At 59.1% G+C, this 21,293-nt stretch overlaps 2 protein-coding genes across 4 annotated transcripts; one reads left to right on the forward strand and one right to left on the reverse strand.

Moving 5' to 3' along the window:
- Positions 1-403: 403 nt before the first annotated feature.
- Positions 404-8,678, reverse strand: AKT1S1 (AKT1 substrate 1). 3 transcript variants are annotated; one of them, XM_030299867.1, is made up of 5 exons: positions 8,547-8,678; positions 4,213-4,598; positions 3,133-3,210; positions 2,881-3,050; positions 404-1,486 (listed from the first exon to the last, which is right to left on the reverse strand). In XM_030299867.1, the coding sequence occupies exons 2-5, from the start codon at positions 4,589-4,591 to the stop codon at positions 1,343-1,345; spliced, it is 771 nt and encodes a 256-aa protein (XP_030155727.1). In that variant the 5' UTR covers positions 4,592-4,598; positions 8,547-8,678; the 3' UTR covers positions 404-1,342. The 3 variants fall into 3 exon arrangements, with proteins under 3 accessions (XP_030155727.1, XP_030155726.1, XP_030155728.1); XM_030299866.1 differs by lacking the exon at positions 8,547-8,678 and adding an exon at positions 7,890-7,957; XM_030299868.1 differs by lacking the exon at positions 8,547-8,678 and adding an exon at positions 7,421-7,870.
- A 146-nt stretch (positions 8,679-8,824) lies between these two features.
- Positions 8,825-21,181, forward strand: TBC1D17 (TBC1 domain family member 17). The gene is made up of 17 exons (XM_030299858.1): positions 8,825-9,054; positions 9,335-9,433; positions 9,663-9,737; positions 13,805-13,928; positions 14,642-14,849; positions 15,273-15,384; positions 15,491-15,649; positions 15,980-16,108; positions 16,204-16,307; positions 17,143-17,237; positions 17,671-17,787; positions 17,892-17,992; positions 18,073-18,172; positions 19,376-19,473; positions 19,637-19,753; positions 20,262-20,348; positions 20,438-21,181. The coding sequence occupies exons 1-17, from the start codon at positions 9,034-9,036 to the stop codon at positions 20,657-20,659; spliced, it is 1,968 nt and encodes a 655-aa protein (XP_030155718.1). The 5' UTR covers positions 8,825-9,033; the 3' UTR covers positions 20,660-21,181.
- Positions 21,182-21,293: the final 112 nt, after the last annotated feature.

A 21,293-nucleotide genomic window follows, 5' to 3' on the forward strand; every position in this document is an offset into this window, starting at 1 on the left:
TTTGGCTGGTAGTTCGTCCTGTTTATGTCTCATCTGTTGCGCATTCCTCCGGTGGTGGTCTGATGGGAGATGAAATTACAGGTTTACTGGACCCCGCCTAGACTTGGGATCAGGTGTCAATTTCAGCTCTGTCAGGCAGAAAACCCCCGGCCTCACGTGGAGGTTCCTGGTTTTGCTGGGGTCTATGTGGACTCAGAACACTGATTCCTTAAAGACTATTCACATTCCAACATTCATCTCCCTGAAGAGTGGGGATCTATGGTCACACAGGGCTGGAATCCCCACTCCCACCCTGTGAATCTCTCTTTTATCTGTAAAAACTCCCAGCTTTGCACTGAAAATCCATGAAATGCTGCTCATTCGGCTTCAGGAAATGTTTGTTGAATGAACACAACACACTTTGTACTCATTTGCCAGAGGTAAAATTCTTTAATCTCAGACCACCCCTCCCAACTCCCAATCCCCACCCCCGACTCTCTCCCCCACACAAGGGCCGGAGAGCGAGGGCCCCTGCCCCCCACCTTGGGCGGACGAAGGCCCTTTAAGGCACCTGTGGGGGTGGGGGGAGAGGGGCGGGAGCTGGTGCCGTCCGGGCTGCAAGGACGGACTTCGATTGGCAGGCTGTTGTGGGATGGAACCAATGAGAGGGTATCAGACGCAGGGACAGAATTGGGCCATCCCTGGGAGGGGGCAGAGGGACACTTGGTCGGGACTAGGTCAAAAACAACCCCAGTCCCAGTAGTGTAAAGAACGTAAATTTAAGGCCGCAGGCCAATCCTGGGCACAGGAGGAAGGTTTGGCCACGCCCTCAGGACGCTGGAGCCAATCAGGCGGGACAGCCCAGGAAGGGTGGGATGGCGACTCCGGGAGATTGGTCAAGCCCTTTGGGTTCGAGCCAATCAAATGTAGGAGCTTCCCATCTCTAGGCCGAAATGGCTTGCCACTTCCCAATCCTGTGGCTTGGCTTTTCGCTTTCGACCAATGCCGCGCGAGCAAAGCCCTTGTCGCTAGGCAAAAAACAACAGTTGACCCATTTTTGGGCTTAAAACTGGCCGCCCCGATCAGGGAGCGAGCTAATCCCTTCATCGAAAGAATCTGTCGCAGGGCAGAGAAAGCGGCGACAGACCCAATCGAGAAACTAGATAGGTCCCGCTCCTCGGCGCGTGAGGGGATCGCGGGCTGGAAGGATGGCGGGGATTGGCAGGGAGGGGGCAATCCCGGGGCCCGGGCGACCTGGAAGGTCGGTCCCAGGTCTGACTCGGATTGGCCGGCCCAGGGGGCGGGGCAGGGGTGTAGTGTGGAGCGGAGCGGACGCTGGGCCGGGAAGCTCTTTGCTTGGGCCTCAGTATTTCCGCTTCAGCTTCTGGAAGTCGCTGGTGTTGAGCCGCGGCCGCGGCAGGTCCCCGAAGACCTGGGTGTCCTCGGCCTCCCGCAGCACCAGCGCGCGCATGCTCGCCGCGATGCGGTCCAGGTCCGGCGAGGAGGGCTGCGGAACGGGGGTGGGGTCAGCGCCCGCTGCGGCCCCGCCTCTTCGGCGCCACGCCCCAGCCCAACGCTTCTCGCCTGTTAGGAAGGCCCCCCCCCCCCCCCCCCCTCCGTCTTGCTCCATGTGGGATCCTTCCACCCAACTCAAAACACCACCTCCTCCAAGAAGCCTTCCTGCCTCTCTCCTCCTCCCCTTCTTGGCCTGACTCCACGCGCAAGAACTACTTGTCCCATCGCCGTTCTAGTTCCTTATACAATGGAAGTGCTGCTTGTCTGCTGACCATCAAGGCTGTGTGCACCCAGAGAGTGTCATGTCTAAGGATTTGGGGTGGGCTTGGCATCGAGTCATGTAACAATCAGGCCTCCGCCACCGACAAGCTGTCAACGGGCATTTCATCTCCCTAGGCTTCTCTCTCCCCTTTAAAACATAGGGATGATGACAGAGCCTGAGACCATCAGCCCAGTGACTGCTCAAGAGCCCTGAGCCATCACGTTGCTGGCGCTGTAAGGAAAGGACCCCTTTTCGTGTTGGCCTCCACCTGGGAGGGGCCCTGTCATCGTGTCCCCCGGCAATTAGTGCAATCTCCCGTATGGCCCGATCCCTCGAGCGGGGCCTGGCTTCCAGCAGAACAGGAGAGGCCACAAGCAGAAGCTGCACGAGAGCCCCTCCGGAGTCCAGCCCGGCACCCCCACCCTCAGGCCTCAAATGTCAGTTCACTCGGTTTCCACCAGTGGCAACAAGGACAGCAACAGCAGATGGATGCTGCCAGTGAGTCAACGAGGACTCTGAGAGGCACACGGGGAGGGGGCCCAAGGGACCCAGGGCCTCCTGCCTTGTGGCCTGTAACTCCTTTCCAAAAGGAAGCTGGGTTCCAATCCCAGCTCTGTCCCTCACAAGTTGAGGTCCCAAGGAAGTCACATACACTCCCCGTGTGTCAGGGAAGTTCCGGGATGGATGGTGAGGGTCCACCCGGGCCAGACCAGGGATACCACGTGTACAACTGTGTGGGAGAAACAGAGGAAGTGGGGGAGAGGGAAATGCCAGGAGGAGCCAGAAATATGCAGGGTGGGGACAATAGGTGATCTGACCCCTCTGAGCCTCAGTTTCTCCTTCTGGAGGGGATACCAAAGTACTGGTACCTTGCCTGGAGCAGGTATTCTGTAAATAAAGCTATTCCTAGAAACCGGAAAAGACTTTCCCTACAAGGCACTGGGGTACATTATAAGGCTGCAATAGTTAAAAAATTTTAGGGCTCTGGCCCCAAAACTTGCCTCATGAGGTGGAGGGGAGGATCAATCCTATGAAATGTGCCATCCATGCCTGAGGGCTTCCTGGAGGAAGCGACTCTGAGTCTTTCCCTCCACCCTCCTTCCCTTTTCCCCTCTGCCCCTCACCGGCCCATTCTCCTCATCCGACGATCGTGCTTCTGTCCTCTTCTCCTTGAAGGCCCAGACGGGCACGGACACGGGCAAGGACTTGGCATACTGCTGTGTGGGCAGGGCTGAGGCCGGGGGCACTGAGTAGGCTGGGGGGCCAGCAGGGGTCTCCTCGCTCAGGCTGCCATCTGGGGGAGAGGGTGGACTTCAGCCTCTGTCCCTGCCTTCATCCCAGCAGCCCTGGGCATGGGGACAGCCTGGGACACTTACCATCTGTGCTCTCAGGGTCCGACTCACAGAACGGGGGCAGGTCCTGGAGTGTGGCATCCTCGTCCATCACAAAGAGCCCTGTGGATGGTGTTAGTGGCCCAGGCTCGAATCCAGCCACTGAGATCACCCCCCCCCCCCCACCATAGGGGCCAGGCCCTTGCGAGCCTCAGGGCTTCTGGAATTATTCCCTCTGCCTCAAACACCCTTGCCCCGGTTATCTTCCAGGTCATCAGCAGAAACAAATCCAGTTTCTATCTGTTACACCCTCGGGTGAAAACAACTGGCTGGATAAACATGAAATCTCTTAAGATCTGTTTGGGCTGAACTGGCTCAAAAAAGAGACTGAGAAAAACAGGAGACGATTATGAGCCTGTTTGACAAATGCGGACCAGGAGGCACAGAGAAGTTATATCACTGCCCAAAGTTCCGTAGCTAATAATCGTGTCACCAGGATTTGAACCCAGGCCACTGGGCTCTAGAGTCTGTGCCCTTAGCCCTATGCAGGCTGTCTCCAGCAACAATGAAGAAGCAAGCCTTAGTAGTAGCCTACTTGCTGAGCCCCCCCACAAACTCCTAATCACTCTTCAAAGCCCTAATGTTACAGGCCAGTCTCTTTGAAGTCCAACCTCCAAATTACCCCCAAAACACACAGCTGCATTTTCCCCTGGCCTCTCTAAGCTATTGCCTGCATCCCTGACTCCTATCTTTGTTCTCACGAGCATGTGGCGCCCCAGATTTGGAAAGAACTTCTGTGCTGCTCAAGCTCCCAGCTCAGGTCCCAACCCTATGGCCTCCACGGGGCACTGCCTCACATCGGGACCACCAACTTCTTGGCCAGGCCAGGAGTCCCTCAAGAAAAGGGCCTGGACTGGCTCTGCGTCTGTCTAGCACCTCCCACCACGGGGCTGGCGCCAGGTAACATGTAAGGAAACTGAGGCCCAGAGATGGGGACTGACCCGCTCAAGGTCTCCCGGCAAGTCAGCCAGGGCTCAGAGACAAGCAAGTCCCACCTCCCCAGGAAAACCTACCTTGGAGGCGACTTGCCGAGCCAAGAGCCACCCCAGCCCCTGCCCCTCTCACCTCCGTTATCGCTGACGCCCAGCCGCTCCCCCGAGGTCTCGGTCTCTGTCGGCTCGTCCTCATCTTCCTCGTCCTCCTCCCTGGCCAGGGTGGGCCGAGGTGGGCTCCGTGCGGGGCTGGGTGGCTGTGGTGCTGGTGGGGGCGCGGGGGGCCTGGCGGCAGCGGCGGCCCTGTGGGCCAGGGCGATGTCGTGGAGGCAGCGGCGGGCGGCCTCTGCCAGGGCCCCCCGGCCGTGGGCTGCATAGGCACAGGGACCCGGGCGGGGCGGTGGGGGCGGCGCGGCGGTCAGCAGCACCAGCTCCGTGCCTGTCCGGGCCCGGAAACGCTCAGCGGCCCCCACCACCGCCTCCCACAGCTCCTCGGGGCGCCCCGACGCCATCCACGCCCTGCAGGGCAGAGCAGGACAGAGAGCTGAGGCTCCGCTGATAGCTGATGGCGCGGCCTACACCCAGCCCTGTGTGTCCACCTGTCCCTAGAGGCCACGCCCATCCCTCCCAGCCACCCTGTCCCTGCTGAGCTCAGCTTTTCTTCCCGAAGCCCGCTACTCCCCCAGATTTCCTCCCCACCCAGATCTCCTGGTACCATCCTCAACCCTCCAGCCCCATCCCTCCTGCCCCACCCTGTCCCCACAGCCTTGGGCCCTCCTTTTGGCCCTGCCTTGTCCGACCTGGGAACCAACTGCCACACGTGACTAAGGAGTACTTGACATGTGGCGGCTCCAGAGCGAGAGGGGCCATGGGTATGAGATCCACACTGGATTTTTGAAGGCTTAGCACAAAAAAGTAGGGTGTCTAACATCTCACTGGCAGGTCTGCTGTTGATGACACGTCGAGATGATGACGTGTTAGCCATAATGGCTAAACAAGACATATGCCGAAAGCGGACCTTGTTTTCTTTTTACGGTTTTAATGTGGCTTATAGAAGATTTGAAACTATATGCTTGGCCTGCGTTCTTTTCCCACTGGACACCACTGCAGCCTCTTCCTGAACCTCTTAGCCTCCAGTTAGGCCAGCACACGGCCCCCTGGGGGTCCTTCCCCACTGGAAGAGCCCCTGCCCCTCCCCAGCAGCCCCAGGACAAGGTCACGGCCCCTCAACCTGGCCCTGCGCTCAGCATCACAGCCTTCCGAGACTTCTGAGGCCTTCAGTCAAGGTGGTCCCCCTACACCTGGATGGCCTGCCTTCCAGTTACTAGTCAATATTTCTTTCACTCTAGTGTGGAAAGAGCTTTCCCTCGCCCCTAGATCGGGTCAGTCCCCCCACTCTGGGCTCCTACAATGGCGGAGAGTCCCCCATGGTAGCACATAGCCCTCTGGGGAGCCACCAGCCTTGCCCTGCACGTGGCAGGCCTCGGAGAGCGGGGGCTGAGCAGAAGATGGTGTGCGAGACGCTCTCTGTGCCTAGATTTCCATCCGCAAAGTTTTGTACTTCCTAAGACTGTGCTGGCAATGCCTCTGGAAGTCTTCCCTGGCCCCCAGGATGGATCAGATGGCTTCTCTAGACCCACAGTGCCCTGGGCTACCTCCATTATAGCTCACTGTCACTTGAGCTTGTGACCCTTGTACCTCTGCTGCCTCCTCCATCAGACCGTGAGCTCCCCAAGCTCGAGGACGCAGGACAGGCCTCCCCTAAGCAGACAAGCTGCTGGCTGCATCCCCTTATGAGATGGAAAGAGCAAGTAGTTGGGGCGCCTGGCTGGCTGAACTGGAAGAGCATGTGACTCTTGATCCCGGGGGTCATAAGTTTGAGCCCCACACTGGGTGTAGAGAGTACTTAAATAAACTTAAAAAGAAAAAAAAAAAGGAAAAAAAAAGCAAGGGGACTGGCTGTCTGCCATCGCAAACCTGCTGTGTGACCCTGGACCACTCACTGGCCCTCTCTCTGCCTCATTTTCTTCTTCCTATAAACCACAGTGGGGGAGCCAGGGCTGCTGGGAAGCTGAGGGGCCTCTTCAGGGAGGTAGGGGGCACCCCATCACTGGAGGAATTCAAGCACAGTTCTAGTCCAGCCTGCCAAGGTCTTCTGTAGCTGGATTTCAATTCGCAGGCCCTTTTCAACGCGTAATCACTTAAGCCGTTGTTTGAAAAGCAGCGACTAAGTGTATGGAGTCTGCACCTGTCAATTCACCTCCTACCTGATCCACTAAGGTGGGAGCGGTTCCCTCACAAATGAGACAGCCCGGGCTCGTGGGCCACAAAGCCCTTGTCGGAAGCTACGTGCAGCGAGAACAGCCAGCACCATTCCGGACACGCCCCAGGGCAAATTCACCCTGCACTTCCCATCCGCCAGGCAGGGGTTCAGGGGTGCAAGCGTGTCATCCCAGCCTCTCCCCCACCCCACGAGGGAGGGGGCTGTTATCAACCCGCTTCACGGTGGCAAATTGAGGGTCAGGGAGATTCAGGGCTTTGATTATAGAGTCAGAGGGCTGGATCCTGAGCCCGTGCTTCATCTCGGATGCCAGCCTGCCTTCCTTGCCAGGGAAAGTTTAGGATCTCCTAGTCCAGGTGGGGAAAGTGAGGCCCAGGGAGCCTAACGGTCTCACAGCGACTCCTGGGGTCACCCTTAGCTGGTGGAGGACACCAAGGCTCAGAGCAGGGAAATGACTGGTCTGAGGTCGCACAGGCTGGCAGTGCTAAGCCTGGGGCTCTCGTGTCCCCAGGACATCAGGATTAAACTCTTCGTCCTAGATCTTAGAGCAGTTCCAGGATTGGAAAGAGTGAAATGGGGGTGAGTGGGCGTGAGGGTCCCCTTCACACTGTGAAGAGGAGGCCTGGGCAAAAATGAGAAGAGTAACTCACACCTCTCTGCCAAGGCCTGCGGGCTCTCTGAGGCTGGTTACCCAAAAGCAGGGTGGCCAAGACCAGAGGAGACTCCACCCTTTCAGCTGCTGGAGAGTCCTCTATCCTCTAAGGCGCGGAGAGATGGACGGAGGGTCCCCAACCCCCAAGACTGAAGAGTTTAAGATGGGGGAGAGGAGATAAGACTTGTCCCCCACAGGAGGGGGAGGGGAGGGCTAAGGTAACTGGCCTCCTAGGATAAGATGAGATGAACTGAGGGAAAGAACTCTAGGTACAGGTGAGGAAAGAGGCAGAGTCCCCCAAGGAATGAGGGATGCTAGTGAAGCCCCCTTCCAACCACCTGTCAAACTACGAGTCCCCCCCCTGCCCGAAAGTGGGAGAAACTCGAGGATGCCCCCTCACCCCCCTACCCCGCGTAGCCGGGGACAAGGTGAACGTCTGGGCTCTTTCTCGACCTCTCCGAGACCTTCCCACCTCGCCCGAGGGTCCAGGGAAGAGCCACTTCTCTAGGAAGAAAACAGGAAATCCCGCCCAGGTGGGGGCCAGGACCGGAAGTCCCGCCTTTGGACGGGTGAGGGGCGCCCCAAGTCCCCCCGGACAACCCCCAGACCCTGTGGACATGGTCCACGACCAAGGCAAGGACCCTTGTGGGTCTGGAGACCGTATGAGAAGGCTGTCTAGGTTTTGCCTTGGGTCAGACACGACGGTTCCCGCGGGCGACCCCTTTCCAGCGCTCAGCGTAGGGTCGCTGGGCGACCTCTGCCCTCTGATCTACGCAGGCCATACCCCTCCCACGAGTGGCTCGCCCTCCCAGCGCCCCTCTCCTCCGGACGGCCAAATCCTCCCCACACCGCGGTTCACAACGCCGCCTCCACTCACGTGCCCGAAGCCAGCATGGCCGGCCCGGCGCCGTCGCCGCCCTCAAAAGACATGGCGGCGCCTCACGTCACTTCCGCGTGGTTGGCCCTCCTCCACCATGCACACTCCGCCTCCCGTGTCCGGGCCGCCCGAAACCAAAATGGCCACGGGGACATCACCGGGTCACAGCGGGGCAATGGCGGCAGCACGGTGCCCATAAGAAAGATGGCGAAAGAAAGGCTTCAGCTTGCTCGGAAACAAGCCAAACCATTTCGATTTGCGCCCAAGAAATACGGCCGTCGGCAAATGCACACTCAAGGCGTCAGTAAACTAAGGCCAGCGACTTGATGCCCCTCACCCATTGTCAACCTCTTCCACAGAAGTAGAGAAAAGGCATGCCCGTTAATGACATGGCAGGCCAGCCTGGCATCACTTGCCCAAAATGTACATGGACTCTCCCTCCAACCTATCCCCCTTCAGCACCAAGGCTGGTAAAGATCCAATATGGTAGCCCTTTTTGCTTCGGTTTGCCAGGATTCAATATGGCTGCATAGACTGCTTTCTCTCGACGGTGACTCAGGAATTCGACTAGGACCGCTTCGTTCCCGCGAATAAGGACGGCTTCATCCCGTTAACCCAAGTCCCTCAGCACCTCTTCTGACGCACACCTTCTCTCACCTTCTTTTCTTTTATCCGTTTCTTTTCCAGGACCTCACTGTCGCGCCCCTCAGAGAGATGAAAGTGCCCCGCATTAACATGGCCGCAGCTGACCGGCTTTGCCTGTGCCCTCGAGCAAAATGGCATCTCTTTAGCTTCAATGCCAGTATACAATATGGAGAAAGAAGTAGGTGTTTCGGAGACGGCTTGAGAGAAGGGGTGGAGCCCTTGGATCCTCCCCCTTGTTTACTTCGCGGTCAGGAGAGCAGCACTGCGTCTGCGCACTCTCGCTGGGCTGCTCTACCTTCAGCGTTTGCGCCATGTGACTTAAGCCCTCGTGGTTCAAGTTCAGTCACCCGATTCTGAAAGATGGTTACATCCACTCCTGTTCTAGAACAGGCAAGGGCGCTACCACTGTCCAGGCTTCAGGGGAGTCTCCTATCCGGATGTGACAGCACGATGACCCGGAAAGGGAGAGGACCGGGGTAGTGGGACCTCGGCCGCGGCTATGGAGGGAGCCGGCTACAAGGTAAGCACCGAGGACGCATTCTTTCCCTTCTGTGGTTGCGAGACGCCGCCCTCCGGTGGTCGGCTTCGCCCCAAGACTCTGCCGGGGCTCTGGGAGCCCGGCTGAGCCTTAGGAAACACATCATTTCTTTATAAATGCGCTGTCACCCTCCCCTCCGCTGCCCTAGGCGAGACCCTTACCTTATGGCCCCGCCCCCTGAGCGGCTGGACCCCTCCTAGGCCCCGCCCCCTGGGCGTCTACCTGCGCTTGGGCCCCGCCCCTCACCGGTTCCTGTCCCCAGGTGGTGTTTGAGAAGGGTGGCGTGTACCTGCACACCAGTGCCAAGAAGCACCAAGACCCGGACTCCCTCATCGCTGGCGTCATCCGCGTTGTGGAGAAGGTGGGCCGGGAGGCAGCGGGGCTCGGGCAGGCCCAGAGCGGGATGGAGGCCGCATCTGTACGCGTATGGTCTGGAGGTCACGATGGGGCTTTAGGAAGGCAGGGGGTGCGGGCTGGAGGGAGAGAAGGGGCTTTGTAAGTCTGGGGGTCCAGACTGGGGAAGAAGTTTGGAAATACGGTTTGGGGAGATTGGAGGGAAGCACTTCTAAACTCCACTCTCCTTTCCTCAGGACAGTGACGTCCTCCTGCAGTGGGTTCCTGTAGAGGAGGCTGGAGATTCCACCCAGATTCTCTTCGCCAAGAAGGTAGGCTTTTCTCTCTTCTCCACTTGCTTTTTCCAGGCTCCCGCGGTAGAAGACATCTGAAGGACCTGGGTTCAGTCCCAGACTAACTCTTAGATCCTGTGTGACCCTGCTTGGGATCTAGGTTCTCTTTGCCCCTTGGTTTCCTCCCCTCTGTGAAATGGGGCTGAAGATGCCCATTCAAAAGAAAGCAGACACTGAGATTTGTGGCCATGGGGACAGCTGCCCCCTCATCCCCTTTGCTCTTTGGGAGAGCCCTGCCAGAGTGCAAGAGGACGACACAGCCTGTGGATTCGGGCTCCGTGGGCTCTCAGCCCACAAGAACTTGAAAGGGTGTGGTGTTTCCCCTCGGGCAGGTCTGCCGTCCGTGTCCAGAGAGGAAACTGAACGTGACCAAGGCGGCTCGCCCACTTACTAGTACTCCTTCTTACCCCGGGTACCAGACTTTGCCCTTCTCGTTATTACAGACTCCTGAGGCTTTCTGTCACCAGGTTCTGTGCTGGGACCGGAGATGAGTCTCAATCAGACCCTGCCTCAGTCCCCGACCCCGTTGTATTTAGGGGAATTGAGGCACGATGATTGGGAGCCCTGTTTGCAAAGTCAGAAAGCTAGGAGGTGTTGGAACTTGAGTTTGAACCCAGACTCTGATTCCAGAGCCCTGCCCATTTCCGGAGGAAGCAGACATTGGCACCGGAACCCTAAGAAGGAGGAGGGGGCAAGAAAATATTTCAGGGATGGTAGGGGAAAGTATTTCAGGATACGGGAGGGAATGAGATGCCCGTGTAGAGGGTTTTGCCGGGAAGGTAGTTCGACGTGAAATGCCCGACTGAGAAGCTTGGGCTGCGTTCTAGGGGCCCTGGGGGAAACATCGGGGGAGAAGGGTGTGGGTGTGGAAAGTTTCCATGGGAAACCATGTGGGGGGTGGGCAGAACGCCTCAATGTAGGGAGACTGGAGGCTGGGAGGCCAGGGAGAGGTTATTGGGTTGGGCCAGGGAGAGAGAATGAAGCCTGACCTGGGGCAGTGGAGCTTTGAATAACCTAGTGTGGGGGCATTACAAGTGGCGATTCCAGATTCCAGGAATCCGTTGTGGGATCTGGCTTCCGGGGGTTGAGGAAGAAACAGCCAGGATTCTGCATTTTTCATCAGCCTCACGGGCGGTCTGAGTGCCTTTCTTGAAAATGTTGCTGTTCTCCTTGGCAGTCTTACTTTTGACCCACAGAAACTCACTGAGACGGGTTTCAGCAGAAAAGGCACAGGTGCATACAGCGTATTAATCCAAGGAACACAACGTCTGGCCGACAACAAATTAAGCCGACGAGTTTATCTCTCTTGTTTCACAAGACTGCCAAAGACGTATGGGGCTACGGGCCGTGGCTGGTGACCCTGGGGCCTGGATCGGTGAGACCAGACCACGCTTGCCCTGGTCGCCTTTAAATGGCTGCTTGAGCTGAGCCCCTGCATCTGCTTTTTAAGGCAGAGAAGAGGGGGGGCAAGCAGGGTGCCATCCACATCTGTCTTTCTCGATTTCCCACAAACTCTCGGCATCAGTTAGCAGTTATATTTGGCTACGTGGGATAGAAATGGAAATAACAGTGGCTTCAGCTAGATAGAAGCTCATACCTCTCCAGCTGAAAAGTCCAGAAGACGGCGGGTCCCTTCCATCTTTGCTCTGCCATCCCCAGCACACGGGAATGCATCCTCACGGCTGCCTTGTGGTCCAAAGAGGCTGCTGGAGCGCCAGCCTTTTTGGCTGTTTTTGCTCACTTTATATGTGTGCTGCAGGTTGGCCAAGGAGCTCTGTTCGTCACGATTACTCAGGGAGGCGTGCTGCTAGAGTGGCTGTCTTAGAAGCCACCGTTCCTTGTGGCAGAGGGAAAGAGTTCTTCCCCGGCATTTCAGCAGTCCATCCTGGAGACATCCCAGCCCCTTGGTCAGGACTAGCTGCATGGCTCCATCCAGCCAGTAGAGTTCAGCGAACAGTGATCCTGCTGTGTGCCCAAGGAGTAGAGAGCTGCAAACATTCGCAGACGGCAGCACTGACTCTCGTTGTCATGTAAACGTCGAAACATCAAATTCATCTCACAAGACACACAGGGCAGGGATGGCTTTGCCAGGGCTGGTTCAGCAGCCTTGTGGATGGGTGTCTCTGACTCCCTTCTGGCCCTGGTTGCCTGCCACAGCTACAGACACCACGTTCTCCATCAACAGCACCCAAAGGCTGTTCTAAACGGGGTGTTCATCCCTGTACGTGCCTTTTTTAAATCAGGAAGTTCCCTTTACATTCCCCACAGGTGTCATTTCAGCTCCCACTGGCCAGAGTTGGGTCCCTACGGCCACTCAGAGCCACAGGGAAGGCTGGGAAAGGAAACATGGGGAGGTTTTAACTTCTGTCGTGGGAGGGGCTCCGTCAGCCTGGAAGGAGCAGCGGAAATGGCTTTTGGGTGGATCCACTGTCTGTGTCCTTCCAACAAGGTCCCATCACGCAGGGTTTCATCGTAGGAGGCACAAAACACCAGTTACTTTCAGCAGGGAAGGATTAAAGGCCACCCTCCTGCTGGCAGGGAGAGGCCTGTAGAGTTTTTTCAAGGGCTGATAGAACGGGACTGACCCTGCAGAACTGACCTGCCAGGGGAGCTGCCGCCACTGCCAAAATGAGGGAGCGGGGAGAGATCATCCTGGGAGCGGTCCCTACCACCAGCTGCCACCCAAGGGCAGGAAGCTGCTTGGGCCCTACAAGGCTAGTGCCTGGCACTGGGAGACTGAGCTAGCCACCACCTCTACCCTAGTCGCCTCTCTGTGTGTGGGGAAAACAGGAGTCTTCTTCGTCAGCCAAACACAGCCAGCGTAGCCAGAAGTTGCCTTTGCCTCGCTTCTGCTTTCCGGTAGCCTCTGTCTTGCGTCCTGACCTCTAGCTGCAGAGGAGCCGGGGGAATGCAGTTTTCGCCTTCCAACCTCTGCCTGACGGGAAGGCATACCGTCCTGTGAAGGGACTCCCATCCCCTCCCTGTCCTTCCCCATGGCCCACGGTCAGCACCATCGGCTGGGACTGCACTGTGACCCTCAGCACGGCCCTCACCTGCACTGCTTACCCAAATCCGCCAGCAGGCCCCACGCAGGGCACTTTACTTGTTTTCGTAACAACCTGTGAGTTGCCTCTTTTATTGAGGTAGAATTCACTTACAATAAAGCACATGGTCACGGAAGAACTTAAGTTCTTAAAGTACAGAGGCGAGCGTTTCTCTGTTCGCAAAGTCTTGGCAGTTGTCACTACTGTCTAAGTCCAGGACATTTCGTCACCCGCCCCGGAGAAACCCTGCACCCGTTGGCCCCTGCTCCCCATCCTCTCCTCCCCCAGCCTCTGGCAACCAGTAATCCGTCTCTCTGGCTTGGCCTTTCCTGGACGTGGTGTGTAAACGGAGCCCCACGCATTTTGCTTACACGTCAGTTGGGTTGTTTCCCCTTTCGGGCTGTTATGAATAATCCTTCTCTGAGCGTTTGTGCGTTCAAGTGTGGACGCTTGGTTTCATTTCTCTTGGGTATACGCCTGGGAGTAGAATCGCTGGGGCGTACGGTACTTGTACACTTAACCTTTTGAGGAACTTCCAGGTTTTCCTGCAGCAGCTCCTTCCATTTACGTTCCGGGGCAGTATATGCGGTTCCGGTTTTTCTACCAGTGCTTCTCTTAACGGGTCTTTTTAATCCTCACCGTCCTGGTGAGTGTGAAGTGGTACCTGATGGTGGCTTTGATTTGAGTTGCCCCAGTGACTACCGGCTACTTAACTTTAAGCACTGTGCCCTCCGGCAGTCGAGGAGGGCACACAGTCCCGGGCGTTCTCTGTGCTCCCCCGTGTGGTGGTGCTTGGGTTAGAGCCACCAGGAGATTGGCTTTGAGTCCTGGCCCTATCCCAGTCCCTGGCCGCACCGGGTGACTCTGGGCCAGTATTGTGCCCCCTCTCTGCCTCAGTTGCCCTATTTGTTCAATGGGGCCGCCTTCGAGGGCAGCCTCACAGCTCGGATCTGGAAGTCCTGAATCTACAGCCCCTCGCTCTCTTTATCTTCCTACCCCAAGGATGTGAGTGGGGGTGACGCCTGCACCTCTGAGGAGGAACCGACCTTTGACCCCGGCTACGAACCCGACTGGGCTGTCATCAGCACTGTGCGGCCACAGCCCCGCCACTCAGAGCCCACTAGAGGTAGGCTGAGCCGGTGCCCCTGAGGGGCAGGTGGACACACAGCTTACCCTCCGCGGTCATGGCTCCACAGGCTTTGCTGGTCACAGTCAAGATGGCCTTCCAGTCTCAGGAGAATGGATCGGGTGCAGGACTGTCCCCAGTCCAGGTCCAGCCTGGCAGGGTCCCCAGGGCTTCCAACCTTGCTCATCTCACCGGGCTCCCTCCCTGATCGGCTGTGGGGGTGGACAGTTGTAGAGTCACAGGGTGATTTGGGCTATCCTGGAGTTCAACAGGGTGCTGGGGGCCCCAGAGGAGGCATCTGGCCCCTCTGGGAGTAGAAAAGCCTTCTGGGAAGAGGTGATGCCAGCCTCTGGCTCTGGGGGCGGGGCGGGGGGGGCGACACCTGGGAGTTTTCTCCCCAGCAGAGAGAGCAGCCATGCAAGGCCAGAGGCACAGGGCACCGGGTGTGTTTAGGAAACTCGAGCTGTGGCCCGAGTGTGGGGTCTGGAGAACGAACTGGAGACAAGAAGGGCAGGAGGTAGACCCGAGGGGCCTGCCACCAGCTCGAGGAACACAGCTGTCACTCTGAGAGCCGAGGGAGGTTTTGGAGCAAGCCCGCGGTGGGCCTTTCCGAGGAGACAGGAGGTGACCCAGGGCTCCCAGAGGGCTCCTGGGAGATGTGTGTGCTGCCTCTGGATCCCTGCACCTGTTCCCAACACGGCTCTCTTCTCCAGGTGCGGAGCCCAGCTCTCCCCGGGGCTCCTGGGCCTTCTCGGTGAGTCTGGGGGAGCTCAAGTCCATCCGCCGGTCTAAGCCAGGTCTCAGCTGGGCCTACCTGGTCCTGGTGACCCAGGCCGGAGGCTCCCTGCCCGCACTGCACTTTCACCGCGGGGGTACACGCGCCCTCCTCCGTGTCCTCAGCCGCTACCTGCTGTTGGCCAGGTGAGCCTTCCTCCAGCACCGGCCTTTGTGCCCGGGGCCCGGCCCCTCGGGGCTGTGAAAGAAACAGACTGCTTTAAAGGCAGGAAAGGGGGAATCCACTGGTGCGTGTAACCGCAAAGCCAAAGGGTAGTTTGGTTTCAGGCAGGACCCGGGCCCCGGAACGTTAGGAAGAATTGCTCTCTTTGCGTCAGAGCTGGTATCACTCTCTGGGGGCCCCTGCAGGCCTGGCCTAGCGGCCCCGGTGACAGAAGCAGTTCCTTCTCCAGCGGCATCCTGGAGCCGCCTCTCACCGGCCAGCCCTGGGTTGTGTGCCCACCCCTGGGGTCCAGCTGAGGCGAGGGCCTCCCCAAGGGCAGCTGGGCCGCTGCAGCTGGAAGTGGGAGGGAACCCACCCAGTGTGTCACCGCACCTGCCCCTCCCCAGCTCCCCGCAGGACTCCCGCCTCTACCTTGTCTTCCCCCACGACTCCTCAGCCCTCTCCAGCTCCTTCCACCACCTCCAGCTCTTTGACCAGGACAGCTCCAACGTGGTGTCCGTGAGTGTCGCGGTGCCGGGCCGGGCCGCTGTGGGCAGGGAGGGGTGGACGCCTCGGCGAGGCAGGGTGGGGTGGAGCCGTGACCGCCCTCTGGCCCTGTCCACAGCGCTTCCTCCAGGACCCCTACTCCACCACCTTCGGCGGCTTCTCCCGTGTGACCAACTTCTTCCGGGGAGCCCTGCAGCCACACCCAGAGGGGGCCTCCCCCGACCTTCCTCCACCGCCCGATGACGAGCCCGAGCCTGGGTTCGAGGTCATCTCCTGTGTGAGTATCAGGTGGACCCTGCTGTGTTTTGGCCGTCACCTTGGCGGGCGACCACATTTCCTTGGGTCCCCTTTTCCACAATAACGGGGATGACAGAGCACCACTCTCACCAGATCGCGTGAGTGACCTCGAGGAAAATGCTTATAGCCTGTGACTCTCGGGGAGGACCTTCCTGACATGGAGGATGACTTTGGCGCTGACCCGGGGAAGGAGATGCTCCCCACCCTGAACGTTAACTGTCCGTGGAGCTAAGGAGGGCTCTGAGCTGCCGTGCAGGTGGCCTGGGGAGGATGGGTGAGGCCCTGAGCTCACTTGCCTTGTGTCACGCAGGTGGAGCTGGGCCCGCGGCCAGCCGTGGAGCGGGCACCTCCGGTCACAGAGGAGGAGTGGGCCCACCACGTGGGCCCCGAGGGCCGCCTTCAGCAAGTCCCCATGCTGAAGGCCCGGATCTTCTCGGGGGTAAGGCGCCGGGTGGGCGGGCAGAGGACTGGGGAGGGCCAGCCGGCAGCCAGGGGGAGGCTCCTCTGAGCGGCGGGCCCCGCTCTCTCCCCCAGGGTCTGAGCCCTGGCCTGAGACGCGAAGCTTGGAAGTTCCTCCTGGGGTACCTCAGCTGGGAGGGCTCAGCTGAGGAGCACAAGGCCCACGTGCGCAAGAAAACGTGAGTGAGGGGCGCCTGGGGGGCTCCGTCAGTTAGGTATCTGACTCTTGGTTTTGGCTCGGGTCGTGATCTCACGGTTCGCGGGTTCGAGCCCCACATCAGGCTCTGTGCCGGCACCACGGAGCCTGCCTGGGATTCTCTCTCACCTCCTCTTTCTCTGCTTCTCCCTCGCTCACAATCTCAAAATAAATAAACTTAAAAAAAAAAAGAAAGAAAGAAAACACGAGTGAGAAACTGTGGGCCCGCCGCCCCCCGCCCTGCCCAGCTCCCACCCCCCAAGTTGAACATATCCCCCTATCACGGCACGGCACCTGATACATCACAGATGCACAGGTAGGCTGGCTCCCGAAGGGTCAGTCAAGAGCCTGGCACGTGCGGGCACCGGCCCTGGCACAGGGAGATGGTGGTGAGCAGGCCGGTCCATCTCCCATGTCCATCGCTGTTCCATTCCAAGACCATAACGTTGCCGCTATCAGCACTCTGTGGCGGTCCTCCTAACCCCATGGGCCCAGTTCTCCTCCTTCCTGGTACATACCATGACCCCACTGTGTATGTCCTGGTCCCTGCCCCAGTGCTCTCCGTCCAACGGGGATGACAGACTTGAAACAAAAGCCCGCAACAGGGCGGGGGGGGGGGGGTGCCTGGTTGGTCCAGACTGTAGAGCGTGCGACTCTTGATCTTGAGGTCGTGAGTTTGAGCCCCACGTCGGGTGTAGAGTTCACAAGGCTGTTGTCTGTTGTGAGAGATGTCAGAAAGGGGAAGCACGGGGACAGGGGCGAGGGCGACTGGGTGGCTTGCGTCGTGGCCTTGTGTGACCCCTCTCCGGGCCCCTCAGGGATGAGTATTTCCGAATGAAGCTGCAGTGGAAATCTGTGAGCCCCGAGCAGGAGCGGAGGAACTCATTGCTGCACGGTTACCGCAGCCTCATCGGTGGGTCGCGGGGCCAGGGCTGGGGCGGGGAGATGGGAACCGGCAGGGAGAGGACAGGGGAGCCCCCTACCTTCCCAAGAAAAGGGATGAGGTTATCTGCAGTGAGGAGATGGGGAGTAGGGGAAGGGAGCCAGACTCCTTGGGCTCAGCCTGCCGTCTGCATACCGTCAGGCCTTGGCGAGTGGTTTTGCCTCCTTGGGCCTCAGTTTCCCACCTGTGGATGGCTCAGTGACTGTTGGTGGCTGGGAGGATGCAGCGACCTGGCCAAGCATGAAGCAGGGCGCCTCACGCGAGAGCGCCCGAGACGGTTTCTGGACCGACTCACACCTGCCCGGGGTCTGCGGAAGGGAGGAGCGGGCGCTGGTGCCCACAGCCAGCAGGGATGGGCCCCCACAGCCTCGTCACTTTGGTATCCCGCGCCCTGTCTCCGCAGAGAGAGACGTGAGCCGTACCGACAGGACCAACAAGTTCTATGAGGGTCCTGAGAACCCAGGGCTGGGCCTGCTGAACGACATCCTCCTCACCTACTGCATGTACCACTTCGACCTCGGTGCGACGCCGGCCCGGGGAGGGGTTGGGGGTCGGGCCTTCCCTTGGGGAGGGGGGGCGGGGTGCTGAGGGCCTAGGCCGGGCCCTGACCTCGTGTTCCCCCAGGCTATGTCCAGGGCATGAGTGACCTCCTCTCCCCGATCCTCTACGTCATCCAGAACGAGGTGGATGCCTTCTGGTGTTTCTGTGGCTTCATGGAGCTCGTGGTGAGGCCCCAGGCGGGCATGGGAGACAGGCCCCTCCAGGGACCGGGGTCTGGCTCCTCATCCCGCCGTCCCTCCTGCAGCACGGGAACTTCGAGGAGAGTCAGGAGACCATGAAGCGGCAGCTCGGGCAGCTCCTGCTGCTCCTGAGGGTGCTGGACCCGTCGCTCTGCGATTTCCTGGGTAGGCATCCCAGCGGGCGGTCAGTGGGTGGCGGGGCCACAGACGGTGTCCGGGACATTTGGTCCTGATCCAAACGGGAGAAATGTCTCCCCGCATAACCCAGAACCCAAAATTTACGCAGGATTGCCCTTGGGAGCAAACCTCCCCACAGGCGCAGACGTGTCCACGCTCCCGTGCGCCCCCCCTCCCCACGCTCCCCAAGCCCCTTACTTCGCAGATGGAAGGCGTGGGGGCTGGGCGCAGCTGCTAGCACTTCGTCCCTCCACCCACCTTGAACCAGGATTGCAAACTGGTTGTCGGGGCTCCCGGGGCTGGGCCCACTGCATTCCGGCCCCAAAGTTATTCTTCGTTGCTTGTTGGATATAAAAAACTCAGGGAATCCCGATAAGGAAAGTCAAAGCTGCTGTCGATAATATGGTTCTTTCTGAACGCAGGTGACGATGAGTTAAGTTCTTTAGGGGTGTTTTCCTCACTGACGTTAGGGTGGCCCTGGGGGAGGGAGCTATTGCCGAGATCGCCTCACCAAAGAGGAGGCAATCCAGGAAAGCACAGGCCACTTCCGAGGGCGCCTGGACACTAGCTGCCGGACCAGGTGTGGTGTCTGCCTTAAGTGCCTACAAGACTAGATCTCCCCTGACCTGCCGGACGTGTCAGTTATTGGCAGTTTCTCATCACAATGACCGTAGTCAGGATGATTATTTTAGGCTAAATCCCAAGAAGTGAAATTGTATTCAGGGCAGGAGATAGTTTCACGGCTTTTGAAATGTTTGTTCCCGTCACTGCTTTCCTGGAAGTTTTTACCAACTTTTTTTTTGCTAGCCGAGTACACATGTGTCACACGAGTGTCACACGAGTGTCCCGGTTCCTCACGCCTCCACCGGCATTGGGTATTGGTACCTTTTATTTTTCTCCTCGAGTGCACACTGCACCCCTTTTATGTGAAGGTGGGAAACGGGACTGGCTCACCTCATCTGGAGTCTGGAAGGTTCCTGTGGACACAGAGCATTCCTGGCTCACTGCTGAAGCCTTCCCATGCTGGGCATAAGCTCCTTGCCTAGACTGGTGGAGATTCTTAGGACTGAGATAACTTCTTAGAGTCGCAGTCTGACCACCGCGCACGCTGTAAATGAAAATGGGGTTGGAATGGCTTTGGGGCTTGCTCTTTGCTCAGCACCTCCCCTCCCCACCACTGTCTTCCTCCAGACTCCCAGGACTCTGGCTCTCTCTGCTTCTGCTTCCGGTGGCTGCTTATCTGGTTCAAGAGAGAATTCCCCTTCCCGGACGTCCTTCGGCTGTGGGAGGTGGGCCCCCCAGTTTGGGTCGGTGGGTGAACAGGAAAGAGAAATAGGTCAGCAACCCCGGGCTGGGAGGTTGTGGGGGGGGGGAAGTGGGCAGGGGTGAGGCAGACCTGGGTGGGACCTCAGGCAGAGACTGCGCGGTGACTCCTCCCTCTGGCCCTCCCAGGTGCTGTGGACGGGGCTCCCTGGCCCCAATCTGCACCTGTTGGTGGCCTGTGCCATTCTGGACATGGAACGGGACACCCTCATGCTTTCTGGCTTTGGCTCCAATGAGATCCTCAAGGTGAGGCCTTGGCTCCTTCCTAGTCCTCCCCTTCTCCCTGCCAGTCCTGACCTGCGTAAGCGTTTCAAGGCAGCTCAGGTGGTGCTGTGCCCATGCCACACTTTACCTTGGGGTAGCAACTACTCAAAACAGGATTGTGGGAAGCGCGGTTGGCTAAGCTGTGAGCACCATGGCCGTGACATCGGGCTGTTTTCCCTACCCCATCCTATCGCTGGCTGCCAGCAGCACCCTTATGGGGTGCGGCCAGCACGCGAGGGGGGACCTACCCCTTCCCTATCACGTTAATGCACGACAGGGCCACGGGGGTGGAGCTCAGTGCCCTTTCCCTTCACTGTACTTGCACCTGGCAAGCAGCCTGAGGGCATGACCTCGTCCTCTCCCCAGCCTCCAGCCTTCCCCAGGGTGTCTTTCTTCCATTATATCCCCCGCCAGAGGCACAGAATGGGCGCTGGGGCGGTGGTGGTTGAGGGCCCGTAGGCCGGCAGGCCTGATCCACCCCTCCCCACAGCACATCAATGAGCTGACCATGAAGCTGAGCGTGGAGGACGTGCTGACGCGGGCCGAGGCCCTCTACCGGCAGCTGACCGCCTGCCCGGTGAGCCCCGACTTCTGCCAACACCCTTCCCTGCCCCACCACCCCCGGTAAAACCACTGACTTTTCGCTCCCACCTGCCGACTTTGCAGGAGCTGCCCCACAACGTGCAGGAGGTCTTGGGTCTGGTGCCACCCACAGAGCCCCACAGCCCCTCGCCCCCTGCCTCCCCACTGCCTCTGTCGCCCACCCGGGCCCCACCGGCCCCACCGCCCCCCGAGGACACAGCCCCGCAGCCGGACAGCAGCCTGGAGATCCTGCCGGAGGAGGAGGAGGAAGAGGAGGGGGAGGAAGAGGAAAGCGTGAAGTCTTAACCCTCCCGGCCGGCCTGCCCGGCACAAGCACTTTATCCACATCGCAGAGGCTGGGGAGGAAGTGTGCGAAGAGGGCGGGCCTCCCCACCGTACCTCCCGAGGCTCCTAATGAGCCCAACTCATTAAACTGACACTTCCCGTGTCCAGCTGGCCTCGTGTAGGTGAAGGAGGCGGCTATCTTGGCGTGGACCTGGATGGGGAGGGGGTGGTGGCCTTGCCGCTCTGCTGACGCCTGATCACGTGGTCCCGACCCAGCCAATGAGACGTCAGAGGAGGCCTTTGGGGGGCTCGCGGAGGTAGGGCTATTGTTATCCGCCTGGATTTGGGGCTTTTGGAGGAATGAGGAGGAAGTGCTGGGGTATGGCCGCCACCGGTAGCTTTGCGGGGACACGTCCGGGACATAACCGAGATGGAAGGGCCTGCAGAGCTGTTGAGACACTCTAGGGACTCTGCCCACCAGCTTCTTGTTACATGAAAACAATAAACTCGTGTTTAACCCACTGCCTGCTGGGCTATTACTGACATCAGGGCTCCTCTGTTTGGTGACAGCCGGAGTGGGCACCGTGATTACCATCTACCAGTGGCACAAAGCAGTGTCCATCTGGTCCCTCCTCTCCCCCTCCCCCGGTGGGGG

Source organism: Lynx canadensis, chromosome E2 (genome assembly GCF_007474595.2).
Source record: "Lynx canadensis isolate LIC74 chromosome E2, mLynCan4.pri.v2, whole genome shotgun sequence".
NCBI classification, from domain to species: Eukaryota; Metazoa; Chordata; class Mammalia; order Carnivora; family Felidae; genus Lynx; species Lynx canadensis.

Excerpts from the sequence above, each read along its gene's own strand:
- AKT1S1 (XM_030299866.1), bottom strand. The coding sequence starts at position 7,942 with ATGTCTTTTGAGGGCGGCGACGGCGCCGGGCCGGCCATGCTGGCTTCG. Across the intron at positions 3,051-3,132 it reads GGACCCTGAGAGCACAGATG|ATGGCAGCCTGAGCGAGGAG; the intron begins GTAAGTGTCCCA and ends CCTCTCCCCCAG. Across the intron at positions 1,487-2,880 it reads CGGATGAGGAGAATGGGCCG|CCCTCCTCGCCGGACCTGGA; the intron begins GTGAGGGGCAGA and ends CCCGTTCCGCAG.
- TBC1D17 (XM_030299858.1), top strand. The coding sequence starts at position 9,034 with ATGGAGGGAGCCGGCTACAAG. Across the intron at positions 9,738-13,804 it reads AGATTCTCTTCGCCAAGAAG|GATGTGAGTGGGGGTGACGC; the intron begins GTAGGCTTTTCT and ends TCCTACCCCAAG. Across the intron at positions 18,173-19,375 it reads GTCGCTCTGCGATTTCCTGG|ACTCCCAGGACTCTGGCTCT; the intron begins GTAGGCATCCCA and ends GTCTTCCTCCAG.